This window comes from Podarcis cretensis (assembly GCF_951804945.1).
Source record: "Podarcis cretensis genome assembly, chromosome: 9".
In the NCBI taxonomy this organism is placed as follows: Eukaryota; Metazoa; Chordata; class Lepidosauria; order Squamata; family Lacertidae; genus Podarcis; species Podarcis cretensis.
Window position 1 is genome coordinate 47,039,254 of NC_137178.1, and position 16,733 is coordinate 47,055,986.

A 16,733-nucleotide genomic window follows, 5' to 3' on the forward strand; every position below is an offset into this window, starting at 1 on the left:
TTCTCACTCCTACCATGTTAAAAATCATCTTAGCCTTTGTGTTTCTTCTTTAAATCTGTATAGAATCTTTTGTGGTTTTTTTTTTTTTTAAATCCAGGCACATTGTTACGTCTAATTGCCCATGGGAGTGAGTTCACTGACCTGTCAGCCATTTGTCTGCTGTAGCAAGCATCGCGTCGCGCTGCTTTTTGTAGAACTCTGCCACTCTGAAAACAAACAATCAATGCTTGCATTCTTAGTGAAGAAAAGTGAGGGTCATGTGTCAGCCGTAGCACTTCCATTAAATTGTTCTAGACAAGTCACATTCAGAACTAATATAACCTGAACAGCAATACAAGGCACTCAATCTCTGTACTGTGGATGGAGACTATGGGCAGTTGCTCAGGTCACACAATAGCTGGCAACAATTTACTGCGGAAGAAATGGCTAGCACTGTTTCTTCTACTACCCCTTTCATGGATTAAGCAAAAAAAAATAAATGCATTGTTGCCCACGAGATCAGGTGTGACCAAGAAGACAGCATATATTTGGGTGAGAATTTAATGATTGCTTCCTTCCTAGTTAGTATGATTTCTTCAGAGTTCATTTTGATTATAAGTTTGAGTGAAAAATAAGCTCCCCAAATTCTCCATCCTATTTGGGTGGGGAAATGGACAGGGTGGGTTTCTTTGTATATTCTCCTACATAACCCTAGGCTGTCTACCTCTTCCACGATGTAGCAGCAGTAAAGTTAATGGGAAACCTCTACCGGCCAAGAACCATAACAGAATGAATGAATGAATGAATGAATGAATGACATCAAGAGAAATAGGGAAGGTAAGTAGGACACATGTCAAGGGGGAGATCCTGCTGCACTCCGGAGGCTTCCTGTTGCTCTCCTGGCTTCGCTTCGCTGGAGAGGCACTGCACAGCTTTCCCTCTCTGCGCAGCGCCCCTTCAGCGAAGCGGGAGGAGAAATGGAAGGGGCTCCATTTCTCCTGCCACTTAGCTGAAGGGGCGCTGCGCAGAGAGGGAGAGACTTTCCCCCCTTGTTCTCCCCCTCTAAAACTAGGTGCATCTTATGGTCGGGTGCGTCTTATAGAGCGAAAAATATGGTACGTGTGAGAGGTTCAATGGTTGTAGAAGAACCCTATCCCTAAAAAGGCATGCCCAGTGCCAGGTCCTTTACTCTTTTGGTGTCATACAAAGACCAGGTCTTTTTTATCTTGCTTTACTGGCAAATGCTCACTGTTTCCTGCTTTCATGCAGTTGTTCTTTGGAGTTGTTTTATTGTAATTTGATAGCTTTATCATTCTTCATTGTAAGCCACCTGAAGATCAATTATCTCAAAATAGAACGAAGAGACGGTAGGACCATGGAGAGAGCTTTCACAGGCAAAGGTGCTTTTTTCTGATCTGGTGCTATGAGATACTGTGGTCAACTGTTAACCGTATCCATTAACTATAGCCTGAGCCCGGTTTTTGCTGGGGAGGGCGGGATACATATAAAAAAAGTTTATTATTATTATTATTATTATTATTATTATTATTATTATTATTACTATGGAATTGATGAAAGTGACACTTACAGCCTATGGACTGTGAGCATGTTAGAAACGTAAGGAGCTGCCTTATACTGAGCCAGACCACTGGTCCAACTAGCTCAGGACTGACTGACAGCAGCTCTCCAGGGTTTCAAGCAAGGAGTCTCTCCCAACTCTACCTGGAGATGCCAGGGATTGTACCTGAGACCTTCTGCATGCAAAGCTGATGCTCTACCACTGAGCTATAGCCCTTCCCCAAATGCTAGCATTTTCATAATCCCCTTACCGGTCTGCATTATCCAGAAAACCCTTTTGCCCCCACTTCTTAAGAAGTTCCATTACGATGACCTGCAAGAGAAAGCAAGAAAGCATCCAATGTGATGTCACAATCTAAATAAAATATGCAAGATTTGTGTATTCACCGTTAGTTTCCAGGATTCCTTGGAGGGGGAACCATGACTGGAAGTGCTTCGACTTTTAGCTAAATTCTATATATGTTTATTTAGGATTAAGCATTCAATTGGGGCCCCACTTTCAATTAAGTGTTATCAGGATTACAGCTTTAGTTTTGGAAAGCAATCCAGTATATGACTAATGTTTACCTGTGCAAAAGTGTTGGGTTGCATTGTTGAGGCCTGAGTATGTAGAACAATTTTGTCTATAAAAGGTGCAGGTCCTGTTATAAAGCCTATTCTCAACCTATAGAAAAGAAAATACAACAAAGAGTTGAAAGACACACACCCTACTTAATTTGGCAAGTCCCCAGTTTTAAATTTTGTCCCTTTTTTATTTTGCACATTGTTTTGTACAATGCCATCTGGATTTTGTGAGGGCTGTCAAATCACTGAAAACACCCATAGCCATGCAACAAGCATTTCAATTTGCAGTATTTGACATATTCAAATGTCGTTATTATTTCAAAATCTCCATCGTCACTCTAATTTAAGGTGATAGGGGCATTGCTACAGGGAGCATATTCTACACTTCCATATTCTACTCACCCGGAAGAGATAATTTTAGAGAAAGAATCACCTCTGATGACTCGACCATCAACATCCATTGAAAGAAATGATGGTGCTTTAGTCTTAAAATGCAAATAACATAATATTATTAAAATGAAACAAACTAATATTAAGGTTTTGCTTGGCACATGAACTATGTGGAGGTGGGATAAGAACATAAGAAGAGCTGTGTTAGATTCAGGGGCAAAGATGTCAGAGGCAAAGGGATGGAGGCTGTCAGTGTTATTTACTGCTGAAGAGGTCCACCTAGTCTAGTACCTAGTCCAGGAGGTTCTGAGCCACATAGCAATTTTCAGCAACCAGAGTATTGCTTCCAACAGTGGAGGCAGAACATAGACATCAAGATTACTAACCATTAATATGATAGCAAACTGTTCCCCTGAAAAGTACTGTAAGAAATGGGAAGGGGGGAAATTGTATTTCTTTCCTACCTAGAAGTTGTACAAATGGTGCACAGAACTTTTTTTAAAAATGAACCAACCTCTAGACACCAGCACAGATCAATGGAGACATTGACCGTCACCATCTTGCCAAGCCTACGGATCAATGGAGATAATGACTATCATCGTCATCATGCCAAACCTGGGCCTAGGAGAACCAAGGTGTGTGTAGGGGTCTCCGAGCTGATCCTGCAGTTTCTCTGGGATCTGGAGGACCTTTCCCCACAAAAGACAGAGGGCCATATGTCGCCACTGTGAGTGTGCTCTCTACAATGCATTGAAAGCACCTTGAACCAATCATGGGGCTTGCACATAGCCAGGAAAGTGGCTTTGGGGAAGCTAGAGGATGAAGTAATCAAGGTGTTAGAGGCAAAGTTACTGGAGCTATCAAAGCATTAACTACTGGTCTAGCATCGTTGCTAGAAAGAAAAATATGACCATTGCGCTTAGACATGATGAAGGACACGAAAAACTGGATATTCTTAAAAGAGACAAGCTAGGGCAAGGCAGAACTGTGTGACATGTGACTCAAGACTGTCAGTCATCTGCTCTTGGCTTGTCACCTGCTTTTGGGGGAAGAATTGTGACTCGGTAGTAGAGCACCTCTTCTGCATGTAGAAATTCCCAGGTTCAGTCCTTGGCATCTCCAGGTAGGGCTGGAAGAGACTTCTGACTGAATTCCTGGAGAGCTGCCAACATTCAGTGTAGACGATACTGCTCTTGATAGATGAATGGGATGACTTGGTTGTAAGGCTTCCTATATTCCTATGTTCTTGGGCCTAAGTGCCTAAGGAGCCTTAAAATCTAGAGGCTGAACGTGCTTTTCTTTTGTGTCAAGAAGAAAACATACACAGAGCAAACCAATTAGTACATTTAGTTTGGTAAGTGCTATTAGTTTGATTTTACCTTCTGAAACTGGATGAAATAGTATGGATCATCTTCTATTATAAGAAAGTTGTATTCGTGGGCAAGCTAAAAGGTAAACCAACAAGGAAAGAAGAGAAAATAATTTTGTGGAATGATCACAACTATGGTTTGCCAACAAGCCAAAGCAATAGTGGTCCTATCAAACATGAGAAAACCTTGGAAAATTGATGCATCCCAAGTTTATGTTCATGTTTCCCATTTTGTGCTGAGTCTATGAACAGTCACCTCAGGTGGCAGCGGAGGGGAGGAGGAGGAGGCAGGGGGCACCATGTTGTTTTGCCTCAAGTGGGAAAATGCCCTGTGCTGGCCCTGCTTTCTGTGAACTCTCCTTTGCTGCCTTCTTCCTTGCTGTTCCAGAGCAGTGAGGATGGGAGCACAGGGAATTTGCTTAATTGTTTTGGGAAAGAGACATCTCTCTCATCTGCTACTGCATTTGTAGTACTGCCAACTAGTGCTCTCCTTTTTTGGATAAAATAAAATAAGGTGTCAGTACATAGGATGCAAAGAGGAAGAAGAGGTGACCACACTCCATATTGGTAGGTAGTTTCTAAAAATAAAAAAAGCAAAAAAAGCAAAAAAAGCAAGCACGGCTCCTATACTAAATTGCTGCTCTGTATTCCTGCCTAGGGTTGCTTAGTGGAAATGCTGTCTTTGTTTCTACTTAAGATGATGCCTGGGTACCAAGGATTACCTGGTAAATCTCTTTTTTGCGTTCTGCTGTCAGGGAGCTCCCAGAAGGATTGCCACCATTAGGAACACTGTACAGGAACTTAGGGGGCTTGTCTGTGAGCTTATGCACATTGTCTGATTTCCACCTGGAAAGAATCTCCTTCAAGCCTTTGGGAATGATTCCATGTGCATCACTAGGTACTTTGATGATATTACATCTCAAGGCTTTTAGCTGTTTATGAAAAGAAATATGGTATTACACATAATTTATTATCCAATCCACAGAGGCCATTAAAACCAGGACATTATTTCAGCAGCTAAGCTCGAAACCACTTGTATACAGAAGTCATATACCGTGCCCCTTAAAACTGGTTCTGAAATGTCATGTGCTGATGGTAGTAGCTGATGGAGGATGGATCGCAGTTGGAGAATGGATGGCGGCTAACAGATTGAGGTTGAATCCTGACAAGAAAGAAGAACTGTTTTGGGGGGACAGGAGGTGGGCAGGTGTGGAGGGCTAGAGTTGGCATAACAGCTTGCTGTGATGGGACCCCAAAGATAACTCACTGCTAACATTGCCCCGTGGAAGTTCGGCTCCTCTACAAGGACGCTGTCGCCTGGGTTGATGAGCATATCAAACGCCTGCAAAAAAAAAAATATCAAAAAGGTTTGAAACAGTGAGCATCCTACTGGATTTTAGTGGGTGGTGTGGTGGAGTCCTATCCAAGTTTTAATATTAAAACCTAATACTTTACCAATGTAGATGTAAGGCATATCACCACCGCCTCAACCCCCATAGAAATTAGGCTAGGCAAACAAAACAAAAAAGTCCTGTTTTTCTCTCTCAACCTAATTTCCACAAAGACAGGTTGGGGCCCAAGAAGGGAGATGGCAGGGCAGATTCAAGTCATCAGGTCATATATGGCCCACAGGTTGGCCAGCCCCCCAATCTAAATGGTGACATTATCTTGCTCTTCTTTTGACACCAGCCAGGAAGGCTGTCCTGAATGCCTTGTCTGTATTTGAGATGCTTCTGTAGCAGAGACATGTTAGGAGATCTTTCTCTGGCTATATCTAGGCTGTGGAAATCATTGTCCCCTGATTCTGGCTTAATGTTTTTGGGCGGCTTTCTTAAGATATCCCATCAGAAGTTCAATTTATCTGGTTGACAGTTGATATCTATCTGCTTCCCGGTTTTAATCTTTTCTTCCATTATTCATGTGTTTTTGTTTTAAAACTGGTTTTGATCAACTTTTAACCGTGTAGTATTTGGCCTTGGGTCCTCAGAATTGGACAACCAGAATTAATCTCATTTATAAATATATAAAAATGATAAAATTGCACTACCCCTAACTTAGATTTTACACAACTTTTTTTTTACCTTGAGCATATAGTTTACATATAGATGCTAAGCACAAGCAAGCATTATACAACTAGAAAATAAAAATAGTTAATAATGCATGCAGAAGATTAAAAACAAAGATGACAAGGAGCAGATCTCTGGTGAATAAATCATTCCATGATATGTCCCTGAAGTCAATCATCTCTATAAAGAACAATGGACGTGCATCTATTTATCTATATTTAAGAATCAGAGTTTAGAACTACATAATTGGAAAGCTACATAACTGGGAGCAATTTCATCTGGTTCTGTCTCCACTGAGGACAGGGGTGCCAACTTGAATAAAAGATTGGGGGGAGCAGGTAAGATTTGGCACACACACACCATTTGAATGCCAATGGCCATCAACTTTGGACCCTCCCCCGGCACCCTCAAATATTTTATTGGGGGGGGGGTGTGAAGGAACCTCAGCCCCTCAGACTCCTATGAATAGGAACAGGAGTCAACAGTTTCCATGAGCTTAATTCTGAAAATAGGATAGTTCTGCTGGATGAAGGGGAGAAGTAATTTTAATTGATTTCTCCTTCTCCTTCTCCTTCTCCTTCTCCTTCTCCTTCTCCTTCTCCTTCTCCTTCTCCTTCTCCTTCTTCTCCTTCAAAGCTGCTCAAGAGAGTTGGAGGACCCTCTTGAACAGAGTAGGAAGCAGTGTGAAGGACTGAAGGAGGAATGGGGAGTTGATAAATCCCTTCCCTTCTACCAGTGGGGACCTCCACCGAATCTCAGAACTTTCCATGGAAGGGAACAACAACAACAAAAACTTGATGGAATAATACACTTGTATTTTCCAATAGTGTTCATGAAGCAGTCATGTCAAGTCTTTATTTTCAAGTATTAACTTTGCTCAACTGATTTGATATGATGGGGAAGAATCATCAGCAGAAAAATATCCTTCTGATTTAATTGCTATAGAGGGACTCAGTGGGCATTTGGCTCAGTTGTCTGAACTGACATGGTTCTGTTGACCACTGAATCGCTCGTACTTTAGTAAGGCCATCCTGGCTGCCTGAAGTGACACATATCTTCATTTGTCCTTTCTCAGGAGCATACGTCGCTGTTGGTGGGTTGTGGAGCTTCATCTGCAAGTCTCTGAACCAAGACAATAAGTTGTGCATTCTGGAAGACAGAGATTTTATTCCTCTTTTTAAATATCCTCAGTTCTTCATTCATAATATACCACTTCAGGTTAGCTTGAAGTTGGTGCAATGAAGAAAAAACAAACAAACAAACAAACAAACAAACAAACAAACAAACAGAAATACATAAACATCTTAACAATTACTTAGAAATGGATATGAAAAACCTATTTACGTGGACCAGGAGTGTGTTCATTAGTATTACCGTATTTTTCGCTCTATAACACGCACCCCACCATAACACGCACATAGTTTTTAGAGGAGGAAAACAAGAAAAAAAAATATTCTAAACGAAACAGTGGATGTATGATTTTTGTGGTTCATGCTGTGGCCACAGACATGTGATCTGACAGTGAGTTTGGAGTAGCCCAATGCAAAAATCCTGAGGATCCATGTGGATCCATGCTTTGTAACCACGTTTTTGCACCACTGTGGCCCCAGGAAACAGCGGGTACGTGATTTTTTTGGTGCAAGATGTAGCCATGGACATGCTATGTGATCTGATGGTGAATTTGGGGTGACCCAGTGCAAAAATCCTGAGGATCCATGTGGATCTGTGCTTTGTAACCACGTTTTAAGTGGGGAGGGAAGGAAAAGCACTCAAGGGACAAGGAGCACGCGTGGGGTGTGTGGAGAAGGATGCTGCTAATAATGAAGAAGAGGGGTACAAGGGGAGAAGGCTCCTCTTCTCTCCCACTTTGTTCCTTTAAAGCAAGCAGGCTCTGCTTTTCTTCCTCCTCCCCGCTCATCCCCGGCTTAGCGAGCTGAAAAACTTTGCTGCTATGTAGCGAGCTGAGTGGGGAGGAGAGAGGGACAGAAAGCCTGCTTGCTTTAAAGGAACCAACCGGACAGGAGTCGCTTACACTCATGTAAGCGGCTCCTCTCCTCTCCCGCTTTGCTCCTTTAAAGAAGCAGGCTCTCTGTCCCTCTCTCCTCCCCACTCAGCGGCTCTTCTCCTGCTTTGCTGTTTCAAAGTGAGCCACGGAGGAGGGAAGGAAGGGGAACCATGGATCCTCTGCTCACAACTGCAGCAGATCTCCCTGCCACCCATAGGCATTCCCTCCATAACACGCACAGACATTTCCCCTTACTTTCTAGGAGGAAAAAAGTGAGTGTTATGGTGCAAAAAATACGGTATTTTAAATAACAAGTATTTTGAATAAATGACTAGGGAGTTGCTTGAGCTAATTAAGAACATAAGAAAATCCTTGCTGGGTAAGGCAAAAGGGCCATCTATTCCAGCATCCTGGGCTCACAGTGGCCCACCAGGTGCCTGAGGGAAACTCTGAGCACTCTCTCCCCAAAGTTTTATATTAAATTGTAATTTATTTTGTATCTGTTGTGCATTCATGGACAGAGTTCCCCGGAAAGAGGGATTGTTGGTTAAACCACTCTGGTAATTGTAGCTCTGTGTAGGGAATAGGGATTTCCTAAGAACACTCAGTACTAAGGTTCCCAGGATTATGTTGCAGAATACACCTGCAATAAAACACCAGTCTGGAGGGCCCCTCTGCATTATTTTTCATCATACCCTTCTGTAGCACTGTACTGAAGAGCTCTCTTCATCAGTTGTTCTCCAATTTCAATGGTGCTTCCATCATTGAGGGTTATAGTTGCTGTTTTCATTGGGAAATAGTTAGGGTTTGGCATCCCCCCACTCAACATGATGACGGTAGACGCTGTCATCTTCTTTTCCAGTTCAGCTGCCGTTAACACGAGTAAAAGAATATTAGGTAATAAGTTAAAAGATATAATTAACAGAAAAAATGAACTTCAGAGAAAGCCAAATGTGAAAGAAAATGCTATTCTTTTTTTTTTTAAAAAAAATAATTTTTATTAAGTTTCTTACAGATGTAACACATATCACAACTAAAGAAAAACAGGAAAAAAACAAAAAACAAAAAAGACAAGATCACAAATATAAACAAAAAAGAGAGTAAAAACAAAATACCGGTAAACACCTACAACCTAAACACCTAAACAACACAAATTAATTAATTATTTAAACTTCTAACCTCATAAACATATTTTGGGCTTCCTCTGAGCCCTCCCATCTGAATTTCCTTGTAATTAAAATGTAGCAGTTTTCTGATATCATTTTTTAAAAACCACAATATTCCAATTAAAATAAAATTTCTTAACTTTCCTTAAAGTTCTAAATCTTATTTATTTAATTAACTCTTAATTTAATCCTAGGCCTATTTTGGTACTTTCAAGTAATTTCTAATTTTTAATATCACAGTATTTATTCAAATAGTCCTTAAATTTCTTCCACTCTTCTTGGTATTCCTCTTCTTTTTGATCGCGGATTCTTCCAGTAAGGTCAGCCAGTTCTACATATTCAATCATTTTCATCTGCCATTCTTCCACAGTTGGTAGTTCTTGTGTTTTCCATTTCTTGGCTATTAAAATTCGAGCAGCAATTGTGGCATACAAAAATAACTTTACATCTTTCTGGGGCAGTTCTGAAACTATTATTCCAAGGAGAAAGGCCTCTGGTTTGTTTTTTTTATATATACGGTAAATGTATATTTCAACATTTTTTTTTAATTCATTATAAATCTTTTCCCAGAAGTCTCTCACCTTGGAACATGTCCACCACATGTGATAAAAGGTACCTTCCTTTTCTTTACATTTCCAACATATATTATCACAACTATGATAGATCTTAGCTAATTTAACCTTAGCTAATTTGCTATTCTTACCTACTGTGTCACAGAACACTTTTTAAAACATCAGTGTTTTTGAAATATAAGGGAATATTAAACATCACAGTTGTGTTCTATGGTGAATGTAATCCAGTTTTGATCTGTATAAGCAGCTATCTTGGAGAAGCCCATATGTTGTGGTTTTTTGTAGTTGGGGGACACAATATGGTGGTTTCTACATGATTAGGTATATCATGAAATAAGGGCTTCTGTAGGAGTGAGGTTCTTAGCTGAAACTAGAAACAAACCTAGAGGTTTTCCCATTCATGTTTAATTTCATTGTGAACAGCATGTTGGTGCTGTGGTACCCCCCATACAGATAAAACACGTCCTCCATCCTCAAGAATCCTGGGAACTGTAATTTGTTAAGAGTACTGGAGATTGTAGCTCTGTGAGGGGGCAAACTGCAATTCCCAGGATTCTTTGGGGGTGGGTAGGCGGGGGCTTTAGTGATGTATGGAAGTGAGAGCTGGACCATAAAGAAGGCTGATCGCTGAAGAATTGATGCTTTTGAATTATGGTGCTGGAGGAGACTCTTGAGAGTCCCATGCAAGAAGATCAAACGTATCCATTCTTAAGGAAATCAGCCCTGAGTGCTCACTGGAAGGACAGATCCTGAAGCTGAGGCTCCAATACTTGGGCCACAACATGAGAAGAGAAGACTCCCTGGAAAAGACCCTGATGTTGGGAAAGATTGAGGGCTCAAGGAGAAGTGGATGACAGAGGATGAGATGGACAGTGTTCTTGAAGCTACCAGCATGAATTTGACCAAACTGTAGGAGGCAATGGAAGACAGGAGTGCCTGGCGTGCTCTGGTCCATGGGGTCACGAAGAGTCGGACATGACTAAACAACTAAACAACAACAACAGGGCGGGGGCTTTCAATGTGTGCTGTGTAAGCAGCCTTAGAGTCAGATAGATCCAATTCCTTTACAGATAAAACACCTAAATAACCAAAAACTAACAGAAAATGAAATAGGAGTTGAGTGCAATTCTATACATATCTTTTCAGAAGTAAGTTTCACTGCATTCAGTGGAGCTTCTTCCCTGTTGAGTGTGTGTAGGCCTACAGCCTAACTCTATTAGTTTTTACTGTTATGCAGTGATGTGTATATTTATGATGTTACTGAGCAGTAAATTACAGCATTACAAGGTTGCCTTATATACCTGGCTACATTATTTACTCTGATTGGGAGCAACTTGCCAGGGTCTCAGGCAAAGGTCTTTCACAACACCTGTTACCTGGTCTTTAAAAAATCTGGAAATACTATCAGGGATTGAACATGTGACTCTGTGCAAACTATCTGCTGTACCACTGAGGTGCGGTCCCACCCAATTTATTATTCATTTATTTCATAAAATTGATACACCACTTGATTGTAAAAACCCCTCAAAGCAGTTTACAAAAAAGTAAAACAACAATACCCAATAGTATTACTCTTTCGAATGGGAACTTGCACTCTCTCTCAACAAGACTTTTCTGAGCATAAGCATATTCTATAGATATAAAGCCAGGAGAAAATGAAAATTGTGAAGCAAATCAGGTGATGACTGGAAAATGCAACTACTCACTTGAAAGTCTTGCAACGTTTGGTTTCCTTGCTGCACTTACATCGGACAGGAATTTGGAATAATCCATTTTGATGTGACAAGCAGTGAAAAGGTTCCTTAGATTTCCTTAGAAAACTGCAGTAGAAATTAGACACAGATAATGATTACACTTGTATGTTCTGATCTCTTTCTCTTAGCACAGAGAATGCTTCAGTACTTTATGTTCAACTGCTCACGTGTTCTACTTTATAACTTGGCACAAATAAGAGCAATCAAATATCTTTTCAAATCCAATATTAACTAAGGGGCTTTCTCTGAAGCTGAGGAACACAGGGCAGCCTAAAACAATTTAAAAATGCAATGTCATTAAATACAGTAAAAAAATAAAGCACATTAACAACAAGCAGAACAACAAGTTCCAAACAGAGTTAAAATCACCAGCAATTTTTCTTCTTCAAAAATGTATTTATCAGGGATAACAAACTTCTATAAAGTAGGACTGTGCTAATTCTTCATGCATGAACATATCAAGGAAAAATATTGTGCTTTTGAGAAGCAAAAAAGGGTTTCCAAACATCACATCTCTCCCTCTCCCTCTCTCTCGTATGTGTGTGTGTTAGTGTTATAGTCACACCTGTTCTTGGCCACTGTTTCCCCAAGTTGCGATTGCTTCAGCTCCACTCTGCCCCTCTGATGTATAGTTCCAGGAGTGGTCCTACTCAACCAGGCACTACAAAATGAGCATGATAATTCTACTGAGTGGAAACATAGTTGAGCTAAGGTGAGTGTAATATTTTCTAGACTAGCAATGTGGGTCATCGTAACCAGCCAGGAATTCATTGCCTCTCTAAGCAGGCAAATCATTTGCGGATGAGAATCATTCAGAGTGTGGATTGCTGTTTTTCAAGTGGCAGTTTGCCACCACTGAAGTGGCAAAATGTTTGTTCACCGCAAAAGAGACGGGCGATTCCCTCTCCCCTTGACAAAATGTGAACTGGCTAGGGGGGATTATGTCTCTCTCTCTCCCCCCCCCCCCCCCGTTTGGTGTGTCCCCAACCTATTTTCATGGGGAATAAAGGGACATCCATTTGGCTTAGCCCTGATGTAAATGAAATCAATATTGTTAGTTTCTGAATAAATCTTTAACACAAAAAATTAATAAAAGTATGAAACTTACAGTCTGCAGCTTGATGTAGGAAAGAAGGGCAGGAAGCACCAAATGCTCCAACAATAACAAAAAAAACAACAACTTTTTTTCTTCAACTGTCAGGCACAAAGAAAGAATAGTAGCAATGCCGAAAGCTCTTCTTCTCCTAAGGTGAATATAATATAATTGTGTTTTTCTCATAGCTTCCCTCAAAATCATAAATCTCTAGCAAACTTTGCCCAAGTACTTAATTATTTACCAAGGAAAATCAGTTATGAAAATTTAGACTCTGGACTTACATCAGGAATTGCTCAGGCTTTCTCCTTATCTCCACTCAAAAGCTAGTTGGCTCCCAGTGTGAAACAGCAGCCCCTTCAAGCTCGTCTACCCAATAGTTCACACAATCTTCACAGATAAAACTGACCCAATGCTTATACTGACTAATAATGGCACCAATTAGGGTGCCATTGCAGAGAGAGAGCCCTCTCTCTGACTGCTGCATAAGAGATAGTTTTTGATGCAAAACAGCCAGGCAGACCTGAACTTCAGATCTTAATAGACAGACAGAACTATGTGGAAGGAGCTGCTTCTTTGAATAAGCCCCTAGTTGTTTGGGACTTTATAAATTAGGTATTCATAATACCCTTCTGAAAGACAGGTAAATGACCATGTGTATCCCTGCATACGAGGGATGCGGGTGGCGCTGTGGGTTAAACCACAGAGCCTACGACTTGCCGATCAGAAGGTCGGCGGTTCGAATCCCCACGACGGGGTGAGCTCCCGTTGCTCGGTCCCTGCTCCTGCCAACCTAGCAGTTAGAAAGCACGTCAAAGTGCAAGTAAATAAATAGGTACCGCTCCGGCGGGAAGGTAAACAGTGTTTCCGTGCGCTACTCTGGTTCGCCGAGAAGCGGCTTAGTCATGCTGGCCACATGACCCGGAAGCTGTACGCCGGCTCCCTCGGCCAATAAAGCGAGATGAGCGCCGCAACCCCAGAGTCAGTCATGACTGGACCTAATGGTCAGGGGTCCCTTTACCTTTACCTCTTCCTGCATACAAAGGTGCTCTCCTCATTCAACCCTTGAAAAGTGTTTCCCGCTGCATTTTACTTAAAAAAAAGAGAGAAACTTGGCATCTTGAATGGCCAAAGCTATGGAATGTTAGCTTAAACATACTGTTATGATCCTCAGCGAGGTACTCTCCTTAAAGTTATGAAATAAGCTGGGTGGCAGTAAGAATGCAGAATCCAGTACCCCACCCCACCCCCCGTTCTTAAAACAACAACTTAGTTTTTTGCTTCTCTGGCAAGAGAAACCATAGCCTATGCTGTATTGAACGGCATGTTCTATAACTAATTAATTTGCTGAGTTCTTAAACAATTACTCTGTCTATCAAGCAAGAAACATGGCTGTATGCCCAGTCATGACCAACCTTTGATTCAATACTACTTAGCAATCATTTATTTGCTTTTTTAAGGTGTCCCAGGGGCCACTGAATAGGTCAGGACCTTCCTCCAATCCCAGAGATCCATTATCAGAACCTCCCACTCCAATGCCTTGGCTTCCAACTTAGGCTGGAACTCTAACTTCAGTAGGGCAAAATTCTGGGTAGTGGTGGGCGAAATGGTCAATTTTGGTTTCATCCCATTTAAGTTAAATTCCCACATTCCTACCTCACTTTGCAAATGTTCTAAATACAAAAAGTTCCCATAAAAAGTCACCTGCATTTTAGTGCAAAATTCTCCTAATAATGCACTTTTTTTGTTTTCCCCAATATACATATTTTTGGAAAATTCATTTTTCTTTTGTATGTTATTTTCACAAATATCTACATTTTTATACACTTTATGCTACTATGTTCATTTCTGTACACATTACATGGCTGGGGAATCAAACTGCAAAATTCGGAGAAGTGTGAATTTTGAAGGATGGCTGTGTTTTGGTTTGTGTATTGTTTTTGGAAAGTCTAAAATAGGTAGGTTTCCCTTTAAATGAAACCTAAATCTATTCCCCCCCACATCCTTATGTCAAGGCCATTCTGGGTCATTCCAGGCAGCAACTGTATCCGAATGCTGCCTTGGAGAAAATTTAGACACTTCTTAGGCTGCCTAAATCTTTCCCTCCCCTTACCTATTGTTTGCAATGCGGCAACTCTCCTCTGCCCTCACTCCCATTCTGCTAGCACCAATCCAGCAGAGATGGGGGTTAAAGTGGTAGGTTCACCTTTGGATTTCACTACACACCCCATTTAGCATTGCATTGTTACCGTATAATTTATTCCCCTTTTCAGACGATTGTCTCTTTCACATCGGTTTTTAAAAAAGGAAAGGAAAGAGAAAGAAGCCCTGCCAGCCAGCCAGCCAGCTTGCAAACCAGAAAGAAGAAGGTATACAAGGGGTGGTGCGCTTTAAAATGTTCAACATTTAAAGAAATGAGCTTTTGAGGAATGACAAGGAGAAAGGTCAAGCGTACTACATGTTGAATTAATACATATCACCGAAGTGCAAGGGTGGGTGGGATATCCTATCAGACAATAAGTCCACGGTCTAAACCAGTACAGGTTTACCTGCCTAGTTCAAGAGTTTGGTCAAGTGGCAGGATTTAAATTAAACAAATCAAAGACTAAGGTATTAGAGAAAAACTTAACAGTAGGGGAGAAGGAGAGGTTTCAGAATGAAACAGGTTTAACTGTGGTTAAGAGTGTAAAATATTTGGGGATTAATATGACAGCTAAAAACATGAATCTATTTAAAGATAATTATGAGAAATGTTAGAATCAAGTGAAAAAAGATCTAGAAATTTGGTCAAACTTGAAGCTTTCCTTGTCTGGTCGAATTGCTGCTGTTAAGATGAATGTATTGCCTAGAATGTTATTTTTGTTCCAAACATTGCAAATTGTTGATAAGATGGAGTGTTTTAAGAGATGGCAGCGAGATATCTCTAAATTTATCTGGCAGGGCAAAAAACCCAGAATAAAATTTAAGATTTTAACTGATGCAAAGGAAAGGGGGGGATTTGCCCTGCCAGACTTGAAACTTTACTATGAATCAGCAGCTTTCTGCTGGTTGAAGGATTGGCTGCTTCTTGAGAACACAGACACCTTAGATTTGGAAGGTTTTAATAACTTTTTTGGGTGGCATGCATATTTGTGGTATGACAAGGTTAAGGTTCATAAAGGCTTTAAAAACCATATTGTCAGGAAAGCATTGTATAATGTCTGGATTAAATATAAAGATTTGTTGGAGAATAAAACTCCAAGGTGGCTGTCACCAATGGAGGCAAAGGCATTGAAAAAACTTAATACGGAGTCTAAATGGCCAAAATATTGTGAAATCCTAGAACAGGAGGGTAATAAGTGGAAATTGCAGAGTTTTGAGAATCTAAAAGACAAAGTGCGAGATTGGCTTCACTATTATCAAATAATGGAGGTTTACAAGCTGGATAGGAAAATTGGTTTCCAGGTGGAAAAGTCAAAATTGGAAACAGAACTGTTAGAATCCAATACTAAGAATTTGTCAAAAATGTATAACTTGCTGTTGAAATGGAACACGCAAGATGAAACGGTTAAATCAGCTATGATTAAGTGGGCGCAAGATATTGGACACAATATTATGTTTGCTGACTGGGAAAAGTTGTGGACCACCGGTATGAAATTCACGGCGTGCAACGCCTTGAGAGAAAATATTATGAAAATGATTTATAGGTGGTACATGACCCCAGTCAAGCTTGCTAAAATTTACCACTTATCAGATAATAAATGTTGGAAGTGTAAAGAAAATGAAGGTTCATTCTTTCACCTCTGGTGGACGTGCCCAAGGATCAAGGCTTTCTGGGAAATGATATATAATGAAATGAAAAAGGTATTTAAATATACCTTCTTGAAGAAACCAGAGGCCTTTCTCCTGGGTATGGTTAGCCATGTGGTGTTAAAGAAGGATAGAACTTTGTTTCTGTATGCCACAACAGCAGCAAGAATCCTTATTGCCAAGTACTGGAAGACACCAGATCTACCCACTCTGGAAGAATGGCAGATGAAAATGACAGACTATATGGGACTGGCAGAGATGACGGGCAGAATCCGGGACCAGGAGAAGGAGACAGTGGAAGAAGATTGGAAGAAATTTAAAGACTACCTTAATAAATACTATAAGATTAGTGAATGTTAGATTGACAGGGGTTTAAAAATAATGTGGTTTTCAGAGACCTTGATTAAG

General features: G+C 40.7%; 1 protein-coding gene across 1 annotated transcript in view; it reads right to left on the reverse strand.

Moving 5' to 3' along the window:
• AADAT (aminoadipate aminotransferase) overlaps positions 1–16,733 on the reverse strand; it is a 94,657-nt gene that overhangs the window by 44,476 nt on the left and 33,448 nt on the right. Inside the window, exons 17-26 of the mRNA XM_079990100.1 lie at positions 11,396–11,500; positions 8,647–8,818; positions 6,963–7,095; positions 5,148–5,222; positions 4,603–4,812; positions 3,891–3,956; positions 2,524–2,606; positions 2,125–2,221; positions 1,809–1,870; positions 142–206 (exon numbers count right to left, since the gene is read on the reverse strand). Of these exons, the coding sequence (XP_079846226.1) occupies positions 142–206; positions 1,809–1,870; positions 2,125–2,221; positions 2,524–2,606; positions 3,891–3,956; positions 4,603–4,812; positions 5,148–5,222; positions 6,963–7,095; positions 8,647–8,818; positions 11,396–11,500 (1,068 nt within the window). The remainder of the gene's footprint in view (positions 1–141; positions 207–1,808; positions 1,871–2,124; positions 2,222–2,523; positions 2,607–3,890; positions 3,957–4,602; positions 4,813–5,147; positions 5,223–6,962; positions 7,096–8,646; positions 8,819–11,395; positions 11,501–16,733) is intronic.